Source organism: Glarea lozoyensis, assembly GCF_000409485.1.
Source record: "Glarea lozoyensis ATCC 20868 chromosome Unknown GLAREA11, whole genome shotgun sequence".
Taxonomy (NCBI): domain Eukaryota; kingdom Fungi; phylum Ascomycota; class Leotiomycetes; order Helotiales; family Helotiaceae; genus Glarea; species Glarea lozoyensis.
The window spans coordinates 763,661-781,962 of NW_007360985.1; the positions used below are offsets into that span (position 1 = coordinate 763,661).

The window sequence follows — 18,302 nt, forward strand, 5'->3', positions numbered from 1 at the left end:
ACAACCAACATCGGCCGACGATCGACGAAGCTCTTGATTGTTTCGAGCTGGAGACCACCAACGTGCTTGCTCTGCTCCTGCTCTGGCTGTCACTCCCATCCATCTCCCGCGTCCACCGTACCTGCTGGGCCGACCGCTCTCTCTCGTCCTCCGCTACTCTTCAGCTCTGCCACCGCTGACAACCATTGTCAACTCAGCACACGAAGAGCATCATACCCACGCTGCACGAAATTCATATCGAACATCTCTGCATCGTTGCATGGTGCCGTTGGCCTCCCAAAACCGACCAGTTTCGACCGCCCACCGCCTTGTTTTGACGCGACCTGCCCATTATTGACTGCGAAACTTGGCGATACCACCGAGACCAGCAGTCCAATCTACAACCAGGAAATCGTCCCACGACACAGTTTGTTTGTTCGAGCGGTCAGAAGTGGCAATTTTACGCTCGCATCTGCACAAATCGTCCATTATTTCAGCTGTTGCTCTTGCACGATGAGAACAGGGGATCGGCATTCGTGACACAGGCGACTATTTCCTCGTACAAGTAATTTCAGCAACGATTGGGGACATATATCACATACAGCAGACCTATCTTTGCAACCACGCCTGCATCAACCGCGCTGGGAAACATAAGGGCCGACCGTGGTCGTCTGCTGGTTGACGCTGCACATCGTGCGCACCGCACGAGAAAGCGATGTCTTCAGCTGCCCTTCAAACTGCTCCTCATCAATCTTCCTCCGTCTCAGCGCACTCACCTGTAGCTGCTGCTCCGTCAAGCAGACCATACACCTCGGGTTCCGCGCAATCCCGGGACCCATACTACAATCAAAATACCTCAAACGCGTCTCCGTCTTCCAATCGTCGGCCAAGTAGGAGGCCCAGCGGCAATGGCGCATCGCAGAACAATTCACAACCAGCACCCACTCAATACTATTCCCCAAGCGCCCCTTCCGCTGCTCAGATGACGAGTAGGTCGAATAATTCAAATCACGATTCTCCCACCATACAGGGTTCGAATACGGGAGGCTTTACCTCGATGGCACCAGGAGATCATCAACGCGGTGTTCCCCCTGTAGTTTCACCTCGGACTTCCTCGAATCGGACTTCAACATCTGCAGCAGCTCCTGCCACAGAGAGGCCGTCACGAAGAGAGCGGCATGGCGATGCGACGAACTCTCCTAGAGCCGCTTCACATGATGGACAGCAAGACAGGCCCGATAGACAGCGTAGTAATGGTAATACACAGGTTAATGGAGCGGCCGAGGATGCCAGGACCAGAAGAAGAACTCAGCAATCAGGAGAGTCTCTCCCACACAGACCCAGCGGAACTAGAGATTCGAGGGCCTCCCAATCTGGAACAACACAAAGGTCTGCTGCAACTGCAATGCAATCACCAAGTGGCCCTTCTCGGGAGGCTAGCGAGATTCTGAACCGCGTAGTAATCAGCAAACCCGAGGTAGACATTGATCGAGAGCGTGAGCGCATGGCTGAAGCTGTGCCATCATCGCCACCATCTCAAGCAACACCAAGAGCATCAGAGGCGGTGAATAATGAGGGGGGAGAAGACAGTGGTCGCCCTGGGAATCGTAGTCGACATGACCATACCGCTAGCTCGGGGAGAAAGGAGAAGAACAGCAAATTTGGAGACTACTTCCTAGGAAACACCCTTGGTGAAGGTGAGTTCGGGAAGGTAAAAATGGGTTGGAAACAGGAAGGCGGAGTTCAGGTATGCCATTTTAACTCGTTCATGAGCTCATACTAACATTGAAAGGTTGCTATTAAACTCATTCGAAGGGACAGCGTCGGTACAAGCCCAACCCGGTTAGCCAAGATCTATCGAGAAATTACCATCCTCCGGGACATATCACACCCTAATATTGTTCGGTTGCATGAGATGGTGGAAACAGAAAAGCAAATCGGTATCATTCTCGAATACGCTTCAGGCGGCGAGCTTTTCGATTATATCCTAAATCATCGCTACCTCAAAGACAATGCCGCTCGAAGATTGTTTGCTCAGTTGGTGTCCGGAGTTGGGTACCTACATAAAAAGGGAATTGTTCACAGAGACCTGAAACTTGAAAATCTGCTCCTCGATCGGAACCGCAACATAATCATTACGGATTTTGGCTTCGCAAATACTTTCAGCCCTGACGATGAGCTTGGTGACGAGATCGAATATAACCTATCGAGTCGGGAATACGTCAAGCGAATGGAACTTGATAAAATCCTACCAAATGGTACCAGGAGAGGAGATCTAATGCAAACTAGCTGCGGAAGTCCTTGTTATGCAGCACCGGAACTGGTTGTTAGTGACTCGCTGTACACTGGTCGTAAAGTTGATGTTTGGAGTTGTGGTGTTATTTTAGTGAGTTTATCTTAAATTGACTCACGACTCGACTAACCTTGATAGTACGCAATGCTCGCGGGCTATTTACCTTTCGACGATGATCCAGCAAATCCAGAAGGAGACAACATCAACCTGCTTTACAAATATATTGTTTCGACGCCACTTACCTTCCCGGAATATGTAACACCACACGCTCGAGACCTTCTTCGTCGAATCCTCGTACCTGATCCTAGGAAGCGTGCTGATCTTTTCGAGGTTGCACGACACAGCTGGTTAAGCGAATATTCCCATGTGGTTGGATTCATTACGAGCAGCACTTCAACTACGGCAGACATTGCTACCACCACTATTGGCTCGATTGAACAAGAAGCGCCTCCGTTGGCGAGAAGCTCCTCTGTTAGAGAGCCATCGAAGCCGAGCAAACCAGCCACTCCAGCAGTGGGAGAGTTGGGCCGTAAGCATGGCGGGGTGGACCCAGAAACTGTTGACTCGCATCAGAAATCGAACAAGGATAATAAACGAAGGACAGTCCAGGTCGAGTATGTTGCTCCTCGATCTCAAACACAGCGTGGCGAGCCGGCGGCGGCAGCGGGAGCCTCTTCGGGATCTTCAAGGTCTCGTGCTCGTGCTGGAAGTACAGGTCCTGTCGAGGTTCCAGCTTCAAAGCCTCCCCAGACTAGAAGACAGGTCTCTACCGAGAAGCCGTTACCGCGAGATCCACCAGTTTCTTCCGATCCACAATATGCAAACCAAAGCCAGGGGAGACGTCCATCGAGTTCGACACGCCAACAAGGTATGCTTCCTCCACCTCGCCAAGGACGTGACTCTTCCAGAGCTGCATCGGATACTCATGCTGCAGGCGCTGGACCCCCTGTCTCAATTGCTCGACCAAATACTGGAGGATCCATGACATCCACTGCTAGCCGACAAGGAATGCCATTGACCAATAGAGGTTCTTATAGTCAGCCGGCAGCACCAACTGTGGCTGGTACAAATGCCCATGGTCGAATGACACAGCCAAAGGGAGCTAAGCAATATAACATTTCCAAACCAATGTTACAGGATGACGGTGAGTATGACCGACCGGCTTCACAGCAAATTCCTGCGAGGTTCGCCCAAGTTGCTGGATTTGACGATGAACAACAACAACAAACCACCGCGCCACTAGAGAAAGGACACAAGCGGTCAAACACCATTGGCGGATTCTTCAGCAGAAGCAACTCGGTATTTGGAGGCAAGAGCGGGAAAAAGGAACCTCAAGCCGACCGACAAGCAGCACCGGAGAAGCAGAAGAAGTATCCACCTGTCAGCATGTCGGGCGCCAATATGCCTGGACAAGTAACCCCAAGACAATCGATGGATTCTCGCCGATCGATATCTTTCGGTTTTGGCAAAAAACGTAGTGGCAGCATGACTGGATCTCAGAGCACTCTTCAGGAAAAGCCCAGGAGGTTTTCTCTCCTCCCGGCTTCGTTTTCGCTTAAATCCATCGGCATTGGCAAAGATTCCGGTGCGCCATCTTCTGATTACGAACCCCGTCCAGACAGCCGCGGAAACAACCTTGGTAGTACTGGCCCACCAACTGCTCACAGCAATACTGCACGTAGCGTAGGGCCCGTGACTGGAGGATATCCCTCTACCGCTGACGGGTCCTATGAACGTCAACGGGACAGCCCAAGCCAAGATCGTCATGGAACATCGACTGGAAGCCCAAGTCAGCAGAGATACCCATCTCAAGGATACACTTCAGACCCCCGCTCAGGTGTTCCTCCACAGTTTCTCCCTCCTATGAACTTCAGGCAGGGGGACTCCGCGCTAACCACCGAGTCCGAGTCATCTCTTAACGAGTTTCAAAACCGACGAGCGCAACCTCAACCAAACTATCCAGCTCAAGGGTACGCGAATGACTACGAGAGTGACCGCCGACCCGCGACCAACTCGACTCTTAACAATCGAGGAAATGGGCGTGGGGTGTTGCAAAAGAACAATCGCAAATTTACCGACGCTTATGAGCAAGAAACTAATAACGGATATGGGCCCACCCACAACGATCATGCGGGAAGCAGTGGAGCAGCGAGGAAGGTGATGGACTTCTTCAGAAGAAGGGGAAGAGACCGAGCCAGCGAGAGATGATGATATATCATTTCAGATCATAAAGGCTGTTTGTTGGATTAAGTCGAAAATTTTATCGTCGCTAGCCGTCGCATATATTATAGTGACCATTCTATAACTTGTTTTGCCCCCTCGGCAAATGAGAAAAGAGGTCTTTTGCAATCCTAGCGCTCTATGTAATGGAGCTCGAGATTGGGTAAAAGGCCGGAGAAGCTCAGCAACTCCCATGCTTTTCGCGAATTCTTTTGGTGTTGGAGTTTAGAGAGTGGGTGCAGCAAATTGGCTGGAACGGGAGTCGATTGTGTTTTTCTAAATGTTTGGTTGAATGAAGCCCCGTGTCTGTATCTTATTGTACTTGTGGAGGGAACCCAGTAGACCCTTTGGTGTTTGCTCATCGTCGCTCGTTGATGTGAGCGACCATCGAACGAAGGGGGTGGCAGCAAATTGTGGAAATATTGGGCGGCCCATCGTATTACCAAACTTATTTATACTTTTACTTCTCTTGTACCAAGTTTTCATTGCTTGTCGTTCTTGCTATGCTGTTCTCGCTTGGGAGAAGCTTGTTGGTAGTCATCACCAGGAGATACGAGAGGACGCAAGTATGGAAGCGTCGTAATTAATACTTTGGAATACTTCACTAATATACCCGAGTGATTGTAGACTTTGAAGTTGTTGTGTGTTTTAAATCTATCTGTATATTGTGAGACCAGTAGTTCGAAGTGATCTACCTATAGTTCTCGTCGCTAAGAAATGGGATGTAAGCGTGGACGGAACAAGTAGCAGAACTTCTCAACTATCTTCTCAACTCACATGGTATATAATGATGATTTCGAGCGGGTACCTCAACCTGTCTTCTAAGATGAACGAAATATCCGATAATTTATCAACATACAGTATTCGAATCAATGTCGGGTTTGCAATTGATGCTATTTTGGCTTCCTTTGTTGTACCATAAGCGCCAAGCGCGACTTGTCGGTCACGAGCCGAGCCGTGAATGTCAACGTCAGAGATGTTGTGGCGACCAATAACATACACTAGCGGCAAGTATATGGTCTGGACTCTGGATACCTTTTAAGTTCTATACACAATCCACAAAAACTCTACCATGACGGACTCAAAATCTTTCTCCTTCAAGCTCCCCCTAAAATCTATGCGCCGTGAGACCACCGAGTTCAAGAGCGATGAAGCTGCTTGCGAAGAACAATTACAAGCCTCTCTTCTCGAGTCTATCACGTCCGCCTTGGAGACTAAACATCCGATACTAACTCACCTAAATGCCGATACCACCTGGTTACTCTCCTTACCTTATCCCAATACGAAAGGTAATGGGGGACGAACGTATTTTCACATCCTCATCGACCCATGGCTGAAAGGGGGACAATCCGATGTTGCAGGGTGGTTTTCCCAGCAGTGGCACGTAGAGAAAAGCTACGTTGAGGACTACACGGAACTTACAAGTCTGGTCGCTGAGCTCGAGATGGCCGCTCAATCCGGTCGAGCTGGGGAGACGACGAAACGAGGAGTCGATTTGGTGGTTGTAAGTCACGAGTTTACAGACCACATGCATAAAGACACATTGTTAGATATTGACCCCAAGGTGCCTGTGATGGCGACGTCCAAAGCAGCAGGCATCATACGAGGATGGAAGCACTTCGCCAACGTCGTTGATATCGACAGGTTTGACGGCGATTGGCGTTCAAACAGTCTCGCAAAACTCAGTATCGGCGATCAACAAGACTGGTTAGGCGTAAGCCGCGTCGCCTACGCCGGTTCAGATTTGCTTTACTATCACTCCGCAGTCATGATCACCTTCTCCCCATCCCCCACCGCTTCAGCCCAGGGAATCATATACACCCCCCACGGCATATCCCCCGAGAACCTCTCCCCCGTAGCCTCAGCGGACCCGAAAATCGAAACCCTGGCGCTGCTCCACGGCCTGCAAGATATTGCGCTCCCGATGGGCGCGCAGCTGAATCGCGGCGCGCATAATGGGCTCAAGGTCCAGCGCATGTTGGGGAGCAAGTACTGGGTCGGCACGCATGATGAGGTGAAGCGCGGGGGTGGGGTCGTGAGTTGGTTTTTGAGGAGGAAGAGGATTACGTTGAGGGAGGCGATGGAACGGGAGGTTAGGGGGGAGGATGGGGAGGGGAGTGTTGGGAAGGAGCTTGGGGAGGTGAGGTTTGTGGATTTGCGAGTGGGGGAGAGCTTGGTTCTTGAGTGAGAGGGGATGTTGTGAGATCAGATGGGAGGAGAGGAGAGGAAGTGGAGGACTTGGGATTGGATGAGTAGTCCCAGAGGGAGAGAGCTGGATATACTGGTTAGTCGCTATTATATCCTATATCGCCGGTGCCGAAAAGTCATTTTGCCTCACGCTGGCCGGACATGGTATTGGACCGTGGGTGCTACTTCCTAGCAGGCGCTTCGTGGAGGACGCAAAGGTCACAGTCGCAGATGCACAGGACGTTGGAGATATCACCAGGGAGTTTTCATTTTATCCTTCGGTAACACCCATATTATATAACATTACCTGTACAGTACCCTACATAATCTTTAGCACAGAATCACTTATATCATAATGAATACCATTACAACCTCATATCAAGACGTATTTAGTCACCGGCTAGCGACCTGTGAGTGGAAGGGTAATCGAATCGTATGTGTGAATATCACGAATCAATAAAATCGAGCCGACGTGTGTATTTAATTGAATAGCTAGCAACTAGTATTTGTCTGTATGACGCTACAGGTCTACGGAGTGGCGTATATCAACACCTATAGGCAAATGAAAACTTAGAAAAGCCTCCTGAACTGTAGCGCACAGGAGAAAAAGACAAGGCATGGGGTATCCTCCGAGGCAAAACAAGAGCATTCAGTAACCCGTTCTGTCACTAACAAGGCTTCTATTTGAGGATTCTGAATTCATATACCAGAATCTATCTTCTAGCTATCAAGACCTTGCCACTCGTCCTCCTTTGTTTCATCAACATCCTCTCTACTCTCAGCCTGGGCTCTCCTCCTACTACCTTCGATAGCACCTCTCCGATTATGTTCCATTTTCCGCTCATATCCACTCTTCGTACTAATCTGCATTTTTGCATTGCTCGTCCCTGACTTCCCAACGACATTGTCTTTCCATTGGCCGCCCTGTCTAGCTTTAACACCATGCAGCTTCAACGACTTCTTCTCATTCTTCGTAGGATTGGGCAGGGCGTCTAAGAACCACTTCTGCATGCTCACTTCACTGGGTGGAACACCGGCTTGCTTCTCGCTTGCGGCGATGATGTTGGCGATGTTCTTTACGTACGGAACGTCTTCTTTGGTGTAGAAGGTGATGGCTACACCTCCGCTACGACCTGCTCGCCCGGTTCGTCCTACACGATGGATGTAGGCTGCGCCGGAGTTGGGCACGTCGTAATTAACCACACCATTAATGCCTCTGAAATCGACGCCACGACTGAGGATGTCGGTAGTGATGAGAATCCAGATTTCACCTTTGCGAAATCTAGTCATAACATTGTCTCGCGCCGAGTCGGATAGGTCGGAGTGTAAAACTGCAATCCGAGAAGAACCACCGGCTTCCGCGGGGATATCATAGAATAGCTCTGAGTGTAGAGCAATAGCTCTGGGAATAGTTTGAGTGAAGATGAGGAATGGGGGACGAAGAGAGTGTTCTCCGTCGCTTGATTTGGCAGTTGGATGAACCAACTGACGGAGTGCAAGAAGCTTCCCAGGCTCTGTGGCGGCATATGTGAGCGTATGCTTTATGTTTGGTATTGCTGAATCTTTGAGCCCTACGACGAGCCGGATGGTAGGAACATCGTCATCGAGCTCAAGCTTTTCTCGTCTGGATTGAATAGTCGTAGAGGCTAAGCTCTCGATATTTGATCCCATGGTGGCTGACCACAATGTTACACGGAGTTCCGGGTTGATACAAGCATTCCATATACCAAGCACTTGGTCTTGAAATAATGGATCCAGAAGGACGTCAGCTTCATCAAGTACCAATGTCCGTACAGTAGGTAGTGAGCTGGACTCGCCAGTCTTGCTGGAAATAGCAGAAGCTAAAAGCCCAGGAGTGGCGACTAGAATATCTGCTTTGGCTACTGGCTGTGATAGGGGTATATCTGATCCTTTGACCTCTTCATCACTTTCGTCGTCATCTCCACTCGAGCTCTGATCTGCCGGAGGTTGGCTTCCTACAACATTCAAGCCCTTCCTCATACCTACAATCTTGACTCCAGTCCCAAGGCTGAGTTTCTTGGCCTCATTGACGATTTGATTTGCTAGCTCCTTTGTAGGGGCTACCACCACTGCATCTAAATAGTGATTTCCTTTCTCGTGTGATCTTCTCCTCTCAATGACTCGGTTGATGATTGGAATCAAAAAAGCCAGTGTCTTTCCACTCCCTGTCGGCGCTACAGATAATAAGTTAATGGCGGTGGTGGTATTGGGAATACCAAGTTCCTTTGAGTCTTCTCCCAGTGCTACATCTGGTTGCAGGAGTAAGGGCAGGCTTCCCATTTGCACCTCAGTTGGTATGACATATCCGTTATTGACCAAGTTCTCTGCCATGCGCCCTGATAATCCATATCTCTTTCTGAGGTCCCCGAATGCCGCCAGTGGTTGTGGATAAAGTTGTTTGAACTGAGGTTTTGTTTTTACTTTTTTCTTGGATACTTTACCGTCTTTCGTACGCTTCGCTCGGGGTCCAGAGTTTGACTGTGGCAGAAGAGTTACTTTTAATCGATGCGATCGCAATATTTGCCGACATTCTCCTTCCTCGAGCACTTTGACAGGCGCAGAGTCGCGAGGATCTTTTGTAGGTGGGTTTGTTTGATCCGCATTGGTCGCGGGAGTCTCGACACTTTTTATTCCCACGCTCGAAGCTTTTGCTGCGAAGAAATTAGGTGTTTCTTCATTTCCATCCCCCTGGTCTTGACCGCTTGTCTCAACCTTTCCTAAACCCCGCTTCCTCTTCTTCCCTCTCAATTCTGGGACGACATCGTGAAATAGCTGAGGGTTGGTAGAGGTGCCTGCAGATGGAAGATTCGGCTCACTGATGCGACTTGAATGATTGTTGCCTTTTTGTTTTGTCGACCGCGAAAGAAGTTTTAGGATATCCATGTCGCTCAATGCTCGAAGCGGCTGGAAATTGCCAGTTCTTGGTGTTCAAAAAATAATTGCTTCGAGGGATTATTCTGCCTTGATACACCGCTATTTCGTCAGCTTCACAGGGACTAGCCTTTCTAGCAGACTCGGCTGTCAAGGTTCTCCTCGTTCCACCCAAAGATCCTCCAGCATCAACCAGTCTCTGCCCGCAGCCGTACTTGCTGCATCGACAAAGCCGTCCAGCTCTGGCAACCGCAGCGACCAAAGTGACCGTTCAGTATCCAGGGAATACCTACGCAAGATTAAGTGAGCTTGGCCATCAGCAATCAGCAAAGATGGTTTACGATTGGAGTGAAGAGAAAGAGCAGATATGCTACCGAATGTATATTGAAGAAAAGAAATCGTTGGAGGAGATTATGGATTATATGAAGGAAGAACACAAGTTTGCACCAAGGTGTGTACCCATCCTCGCCCGTATATCCCACCGTACGGAGACCTACTACTGTACGGCAACTTCTGCACAAGCTTTGCTTTCTTGCATCTCGAGGTACTGCTACGGTCGCGAATAGATGATGAGAGTCTGCGCTCGTCATTTACCGGCGTCCATATCACCGTTTCCAAAGTGGCACGCCTTGCACCACCTGCAAGCTGATAGCGATGCTTTTTCTGCCTCGAGTGCGGGCGATGTCACGATAGACTCGTGTTTAGAGCCCAGGCTATTCTTTTTGTTAACATCTTTCCATTGCTAATGTTGGTAGTAAACGCGCCTTCCAAACCCAGTTCAAGCGATGGGACTTCCCCTCGAAGCAGAATCCAGCACATAAAAATGCCGCGTTAGTTCAACGGGTCAAGGAGCTATGGGATTGCAATACTTCACAGAGAGAAATGCTGCGGCTTCTCAATGAGGAAGGCTTTGATATCAAGGAGCGAGAACTCATGCGTGTACGCGCTAAGAATCGATGGCTATTACGAGTTCCAAATGGGATGAAAGCGAAGAAACGCGATTCAGACCAGGACGTTATCAGTCAATTGAAGCAAGCGTTGTATCCAGAAGGACAGATGGATGACGCAGAGGGAGAGGATGAGCCAGTCGAGGCCGAAGATGTGCCCATGGAGGAAGCCAGTTCGTCTTCAAAACCTCGAGGCCGCGCAGGATCCCCTCCATTAAGCCCCGAAGTCCTTAAAAAGCGAGAAGAACGATTGCAAAAATTGCAAGCCGAATCTGCTGAGCGATGGGCCACCAGAAAACGCCGCCGCCGAACTCGTGGCTGGGCTGGACTACCTGCTGATCCACCTGGACCTCCACGATTCCCTTCGGAAACTACAATTGATGAGAGCAAAGCTTTCTTGAGCCTAGATAATCGTCTCTACCGTGACATTCGATCCCGTTTTCAACGAATATGCGAAGAAATGGAGATCATCAAAAAGACTATCGCTGGCCCCGAACGGTGGGAAGCTGCAAAGGACAGACTGGTTCAAGAAAGTCCACATCTTCAGGGCGTCTTTTGGGGCAACGAGGATAACGAAGGAGCAAAAAAGCTGGCACTCGATGTGGTCTGTAGTGACGTTACGAAGCGTATGAGGACGCTTGAGAGGCGCATGACCATTGCTGAAGCTAAAAATGCGCTGGGCATCAACCCCGAGGAATCTCGCCAACTGCGAAATGCATTCTACCAGGTACTTAAATCAGACCATTTCACTAGCAAATTGGAGGCCGGAGAGGAACACTGGAAAGAGCTCAAGGCACAGTGGATTGGTAGTTCACAATTATTACAAAATATCCTTGCACCGGGGGATGCCGATCCGCAGCACAGAGAAAAGGTCAAGGCAATGGAAGTATTATGTCGCGATGTCATGAAGCGTCTTCGAGATGATCAGACCAAGAGAGATCCTACGAGAAAGAAAAAGTTCGACTCCAACTTCCAAGCAACACCGCCTGTCCCTGGGCCTGGTCCTGTTAATGGCGATCTTGACAGCTCCCATGTTGCCCTTATGCGAGCAGCGTCTCAAGCACAAGCAACTCCTATCCCACCACCCGTGCCTCGCAACTCACGTAACCTTACCGGCCTGCAACGCGCCCAAATACAAACCCAGACCGCACAAGCTCAACCTCAGCATGCTAGTATGTCAGATCACACGAGCATGCAGATTGACCCATCGTTACTGCTGGCGGCTGCAGATCCATCACTGATGGAAAATCGAGGGTTCGAGCAGTACGGCAATCAGTCATATGTTCCTTCACAAGTGTTCCCCCAAAGTAATCCAATTCCCTTCTTCTTCCGGCTACATCCTTCCTCGGACGTTCAGACGCAGAACAGGATGTGGCTCAGTGCTCTACAGTCTGTGTCCGTTGAGGAATTGCGCCAGTTGGCGACCATTAAGTACCCTGGTACGATTGCGCTTCGTCTCGAAGGTATTATTAAACAACCAAATGGAAGTGAAATGCCAATTGGTATTGACGCTGACGACGAGCTTAATGCTTACCTTGCTGAGATCCAGGGTATCAAGCCGACCTTTTCTGTGCAGCTAGTACACGCGTGGAAGACCGATTAGACCGTCACCTATTGGATCAGCTGTTGAGTGATGATGACGGCGCATTTACAGGGTCACGATGGAGGTTCATAGAGGGTGCGGTGGATTGACTTTGCTGCTTTATAGGTTCTGCCAGTGATTTTCTTGTTTATACCCCATAGCTACTCAATCTATTCAATTCTTTTTCCTCCAATGATCGTTTTCATGAAGGCGTAAGCCAGACATGCCGCAAGAGATACAAAGTAGGTACTACACTGCATCCATACAACTCATGGACCTACAACGCGCCATGGTTTGAATCATAGCTCAAGCATTGAATGTTTAAATAAACGACCTGGCTTAGTGAGATCTAGATGGAGTTCGTATTCTACATACATCTGTAATGTGCTTAAAAACCATGAGTTATCAAACCGTTGTCGGCCCAATATCGTCAATCTTCTGCTGGATGGCGTGCCATGTAGAATGGGGGGCTCGAGGGGAAAGGGTTCATATAATCCCTGCGAATACGGGCCACCTGCGAACGCGGACCCTTCCGCCCTGGGCTAACCTAGGTTGACTGTCAAAAAACAGTAACCACCTGTTATGGGCAGATACTTGTACCAATACAACCACGACCTATTTCCTTATCTCACCTCTCTTATCTTAATGCCTTCACATCAATTCTAGTCCCTCATTCAACGGCCCAAATTCTCTATACGTCGCTGCACAGCACTGATGCTATGTCGTTGTCGAAAAGGGTACCCTCGAAAGCTCTACTGTCCTCCTTCCACAAGACATCATATGCTCCATGTCGCTGGGCAGTAGCAGGCCAACAGATCCGATGGGAGTCGACGCAGAATGAAAAGCCGCAGGGTCATGGCAAATCTTTCAGTGGACAGTTGTATTCCAGTACTGCGCTTAGGTTGCAGAGGGAAAGGGCCGATCGCGAACGGTTTTCCAAAGCGAGAAATGAGGAGAGCGGTGGTAGGAGTTTGGCTTTGACATTTGGTAAGACAATTCAACGGAGAGCGGATTAGGGCTGATGGTGGAAACAGTTGTTCTTGCAGTTGCTGTTGGAGGTTACTACGCCGGCACACTCTCAGCTCCAAAGCTTTCAACAACTTCGACCCTCCCTCTCAACAATACAATACCACCAAAACACAATGTTTCAGGTTCAAATATGGAGGCCGCGTGGTCTGATTTCGTGTCAATTGTCGGGAAAGAGCATGTTTCAACTTTAGAAAGCGATCGGGTCAACCACGCAGGTAGTGAATGGAGTTCACATATCCGCAATGAGTCCGAAGTACCCTTTATGATCGTCTATCCTTCAAGTACAGAAGAAGTTAGCAAGATCATGAAGGTTTGTCATAAGCGTAAAATTCCAGTCACGGGCTATAGCGGAGGAACGAGTCTCGAAGGTCATTTCGCGCCAACGAGGGGAGGGATATGTATTGATTTCGGGCGTATGGGGAAGATTCTGAAGTTGCACAAGGAAGACATGGACGTCGTCGTCCAACCAGCTGTTGGGTGGGAGTTACTGAATGAGGAGTTGGCCAAGGACAATCTTTTCTTTCCTCCGGATCCAGGACCAGGTGCTATGATTGGGGGTATGGTGGGTACTGGATGCAGCGGGACCAATGCGTATAGATACGGCACCATGAGAGAATGGGTTCTGAGCTTGACAGTTGTATTGGCCGACGGGACGGTCATCAAAACGCGACAGCGCCCAAGGAAGAGCAGTGCTGGGTATGACTTAACTAAGATGTTTATCGGAAGCGAAGGCACCCTTGGTCTCGTCACGGAAGCGACTTTGAAGCTCACCACTAAGCCCAACACTACCAGTGTGGCAGTCTGCACATTCGGTTCTATAAGGCAAGCGGCGGATTGCGTAGGCAGAGTTGTTAGCGAAGGTGTTCCAATCGCCGCCATTGAGATTCTGGATGACAACCAGATGAAAAGTATCAACGCCGCTGGCATGACCGAAAAATCCTGGAAAGAAGAGCCAACGCTATTTTTCAAATTTGCTGGCACGAAGCTTGGAGTGAAAGAGCATATCTCAATTGTTCAAAGACTTGCAAAGGCTAGTGGGAGTAAATCATTCGAGTTCGCTAGGAATGCAGAGGAGCAGGCCGATTTATGGAGCGCTAGAAAAGAAGCACTGTGGTCAGTAATGGCCATGCGCCAAAATGATACCGATCATGTCTGGACTGGTGACGTGGCGGTTCCTATTTCAAGGCTGCCAGACATCATTGAAGAGACAAAAGAGGACGTTGCGCGCTCTGGAATGTTCACTGCCATCGTCGGCCACGTTGGAGATGGAAATTTCCACAGTATGTTTTCATGCAACCAAGCTGTGTGCTTCACTAATGCGTCTAGCCATCATATTGTATAATGATAAACAAAGAAAACAAGCCGAAGAAGTCGTCCATCGAATGGTCAAGCGAGCTGTGGAAATGGAGGGTACAGTTACTGGGGAGCATGGTGTTGGTTTGGTCAAGCGCGATTACCTGAATCATGAGCTGGGCGAGACTACTGTAGATGCTATGAGAAAGGTAAGTTCCTATGAAATGCTAGTTTCCATGATTACTAACGGATTAATTGTAGTTGAAACTAGCTTTCGATCCATTGTGTCTGCTAAATTGCGACAAGGTTGTGAGAGTGGAGAAGCCAAAAGTAGGAGAGGTCGCTCCATGGTAAAAGCCGCCTTGTGAACAATTCGACTGGGTTTAAAAATGGCTGGAAGTCATTTCCATGGTAGAGGAAAACGAAGATCTAGTCTCGAGATAGGCTAAAGGCTTCAAGTATATCACATGAGATTACTGCAGATATCTGTATCTTAATATAGGGCTGCTTTTATAGGATTGTACAGGCTTTTCCAATAATTCCTCGGTAGTGGGAGCATTTCCTTCAATTTAATACAGTGCTTTGTCCACTATCAAATCCTGTACAAACATGAGACTATGAGGTGTATGCGGATGGTTTGTGGTTGACTTCTAAATTTCATACATGTCTTCCTATGGACGGCCTCATACCAATATACAGAGCCAATCGTGTCTCATCGAAGCTTTTCACTTTCTAGAGGGTCTGCCTCTCATCCTCTGTATATTGTCTGATATAAGCCGATGTATGGGTGATATGATATATGTTATGATATAGTCCATATATAGTATCTCAGAAAATACCTAGGCCGTCGCAATTCGTACCTTAAGAAGAAAATTGGTGTACATGCTAACGGGTGCTATTACACCTAAGGACGATACATCCATTCAGTCGGAGCGAAGATCAGCTTATACTCCACTTGATCAAACGTCCCAATAACAGCGTAAAGATCATTCAACCCTTCCAAGCCCACAACCGGTAAATCCTCTTCAGCATCTCCTTCTTCATGTAAATTCCAACCACCTGATCTCTGTCCCTCCCGCGTTAAAAATATTTCGACATCCAAGGGCCTCTGGTCGTTGGTCCTTGGACCGTCATATCCAGGCGGAGCATTGGTATCTCTTGCCGTGAAAGTCATACCAAGTCCAATCGTCTCACCAGGCTTGAACGGCTGTGTGAAATCCTTACCTCCCCAGCGGTCGTTGATATATTTACTCCCATCATCCCCGTGGACTGCCAGACAGCCTCTATGCCATCCCGGGAGTCGAAACGTTGGGTACGGAGGAGCGGCATATCCCAACGCTAGGCTCACCTCTGATCTATTCCTTTTCGATATCCTAACTTCATAGTAAATCGTTCTTGGCCGACCCGTATTAAGCGGAGAGTGAGCGTAAACCGAATACACGGGATTCGCAGACGAGATCGAGGTATCGGGACTAGTACTCTTGGTGTTCCCGGCCCAGACGCCTTGTCGAGTGCGCGTCAGATCTCCGCGATACCCGCGAGGCTTGATGACCCCGACGTCCCCTCTGTCAAGCGCCATTAGCAGTTCATGCGGAACCGTCATGGGAGGTGTGAAAGGGTGTTGGAGACACCATGCTTCTCCCTGCTCTGCTTCTTGCTCTGTCGCATTGTTTGTTGCGCTCCGTTGGTTGCCCATGGAGGGTGGAGGGGGGAGCAGAGAGGTGTCTGGGACGGCGGTTTCCCAGTCGTGATAGGGCTGGTCTTTTGGGGGAGGGCCGGGTGGTGGTTTGACGTAGGAGTAATCATATTCGTAGGGTTGGGATGGGGGTGCTTGGGGTGGTGGGTTGTATTGGTTTGGAGGTGGTGCGGATGAAGGGGCTGTTTGCGCCTGATCTGTTACGTCGTGATATGGTTGCTGAACATGAGACGGCGGTGGACCTGGTGGAGGAGCATATTGGTCTGGCATCTTGCTTGAAGAGGGGAGACTTGTTTTCGCGTCAACCGGGCGAGAGTTGTAGTTGTCGTTTGTATTTGTGTTTGGTTGATCCTTCACAGCTTTGCTCCCGAAACACATCTCGTAGTCTTGAGTTTCTGTGAAAGGGTTCTTGGGTTAGTTGGTTACGAAGGCGGGATATTGGCTGATATATAAAGTCAGTTCAAGATACAAGCAGCGGGCTGTGCAATAACTGTGAGTAGAAGGACGTCACCAGCTCCTTGTAGGTGTTTTGCCGTTTACTCACATCCATGCATGTGTGAAAGCGACGTTCTGATTGTAGCGCATGGAAAGCGGTGAGCATACGGTGTGTGGAAATACCTTGAGAGTCTCCACACGACACTCCAACGACCATCTACCAGCTGCCATTCAGTCTGATTCAGAACATTGGGTGCTGCGCCTACTTAGTATTTATCATTACTGTTCAACCTTGAATGCTTGGCCTCTATGTAATCCTCGGTATTTGGCATGACCTCCATGGTCTGAGTGATACCCCAAGGCCCGGTCCGCCTCGAAGGTGTGTTCGATATCTAGGATCGCACGCCTTGGCTTCATGTCCTAGAGCGACAACATAGGGGCTCTTTGTACACTAGTTATGTTTCGATGAAGCCCTGCTCAAGGTTTGTTCACTCAGGACTTACAACTTCTCGTACTCTTTGTTTGCACATCCTCCTGAAAATATTACATATAAGAATGAATCACAAGAGGAGCGTATTGCTGTACGGAGTAAGATAAATGCACGAGACTCAAAACTAAATGTCAAGGTCATCAAACTGTTAGTATAAGGTAGGTAGGCCGAGCGATACTCTGTTTGGGAAGTAAAAACTACCGTTTTTCCACCATCGGTCTAGTCCTTTCAAGAAGACCACCTTCCTCTAGCATATTTCAAATACAACATAGGTAGACCCACTTGACCCAACAGTACCTAGGAAGCTTTTTTGGTTCTTTGCCATCGACATTGGTTGCAAAATCCCTGGATTGCCTCAGAATATCCGCTAAGTGACATTTTTAGGGGTATTCAAGCTCATCTGAGAGGTGGCTCGCGAATTTTCTTGGGGTTTATATTGTCGGATTAGATGTAAGCTTCACTCTTTCTGTATTTTCTGAAACCTCTGAGACTAACAAAAGTTGGGTAAGATAGAAAGTAATTACAGGCCTGAGCCCTGCTCCGACATTCTCCCACCCTCTGCCGGATAAGAACAAAGCTCACTTGGTCATGGAATATCGTTACACCTATCTCTTTGGTGGACATACTTATGACTGAGGGCCCGTCGCTGGGACGTTGCTCCTTCTTGTTTTGAGCAGCAACGAAGTTCCCAAGCCTCATTGGGCATTCTATATAATTGCCAGTGTACAACTTTTTCGCGCAGCCGCAGAAGCTTCAGCCATGTTATGACAAGACTAGACAGCTGGCTCGCGGGCTCTGCGCGAGAGTCTGGGCAATCTCAAAAGCATTTAGGAACGGGAAACGAAACCATACATACGTTGATGTATTTGGCAGCTGGAACAGAGCTTCCCCTTGTGAAGCGAAGTACCTATGAGATTGTGGACACACAGCGTCGAACTGTTTCCTTGACTGGTTTGCGATTGGTGAAGCATGGTTGTCAATCAAGCTCAGAATACTGTCAAATTCAAAGTACGTCTCGACAACCTCCACGCCCAATCAATGTTCGGGCGCGAACTGAATATTGACTAAGTTGGAATGGTACGAAGACCGCTTTATGGAACTACCGAGGTAGCTTGACTCCCTTGATAAGCCAAGCGATCTAAGAAGACTTTCTGGCATCCGAGTACTGCCTAAGGGTGCACGCCCAGGTGCGCTGGTAAAGGTGAGGTGACTGTCGGGGCGAGGCAGGAGCGACTCGCTTAGCCGATGTCTCCTCGTCT

General features: G+C 49.1%; 6 protein-coding genes across 6 annotated transcripts; 4 read left to right on the top strand and 2 right to left on the bottom strand.

The window, feature by feature from the left end:
* Positions 1-694: 694 nt before the first annotated feature.
* On the top strand, positions 695-4,480 carry GLAREA_11172 (Protein kinase-like (PK-like); the record flags this gene model as incomplete). The annotated part of the gene is made up of 3 exons (XM_008079361.1): positions 695-1,726; positions 1,772-2,365; positions 2,411-4,480. The coding sequence occupies 3 exons, from the start codon at positions 695-697 to the stop codon at positions 4,478-4,480; spliced, it is 3,696 nt and encodes a 1,231-aa protein (XP_008077552.1).
* A 1,084-nt stretch (positions 4,481-5,564) lies between these two features.
* GLAREA_11173 (uncharacterized protein) lies at positions 5,565-6,680 on the top strand (the record flags this gene model as incomplete). Its single annotated transcript, XM_008079362.1, has 1 exon — positions 5,565-6,680. One exon carries the CDS (start codon positions 5,565-5,567, stop codon positions 6,678-6,680), a length of 1,116 nt encoding a protein of 371 aa, XP_008077553.1.
* A 719-nt stretch (positions 6,681-7,399) lies between these two features.
* On the bottom strand, positions 7,400-9,583 carry GLAREA_11174 (P-loop containing nucleoside triphosphate hydrolase; the record flags this gene model as incomplete). The annotated part of the gene is made up of 1 exon (XM_008079363.1): positions 7,400-9,583. The coding sequence occupies one exon, from the start codon at positions 9,581-9,583 to the stop codon at positions 7,400-7,402; it is 2,184 nt and encodes a 727-aa protein (XP_008077554.1).
* A 320-nt stretch (positions 9,584-9,903) lies between these two features.
* GLAREA_11175 (uncharacterized protein) lies at positions 9,904-12,121 on the top strand (the record flags this gene model as incomplete). The annotated part of the gene is made up of 2 exons (XM_008079364.1): positions 9,904-10,022; positions 10,327-12,121. The coding sequence occupies 2 exons, from the start codon at positions 9,904-9,906 to the stop codon at positions 12,119-12,121; spliced, it is 1,914 nt and encodes a 637-aa protein (XP_008077555.1).
* A 698-nt stretch (positions 12,122-12,819) lies between these two features.
* On the top strand, positions 12,820-14,776 carry GLAREA_11176 (FAD-binding protein; the record flags this gene model as incomplete). Its single annotated transcript, XM_008079365.1, has 4 exons — positions 12,820-13,087; positions 13,135-14,409; positions 14,456-14,631; positions 14,684-14,776. 4 exons carry the CDS (start codon positions 12,820-12,822, stop codon positions 14,774-14,776), a joined length of 1,812 nt encoding a protein of 603 aa, XP_008077556.1.
* Positions 14,777-15,326: 550 nt separating this feature from the next.
* Positions 15,327-16,388, bottom strand: GLAREA_11177 (uncharacterized protein; the record flags this gene model as incomplete). Its single annotated transcript, XM_008079366.1, has 1 exon — positions 15,327-16,388. One exon carries the CDS (start codon positions 16,386-16,388, stop codon positions 15,327-15,329), a length of 1,062 nt encoding a protein of 353 aa, XP_008077557.1.
* Positions 16,389-18,302: the final 1,914 nt, after the last annotated feature.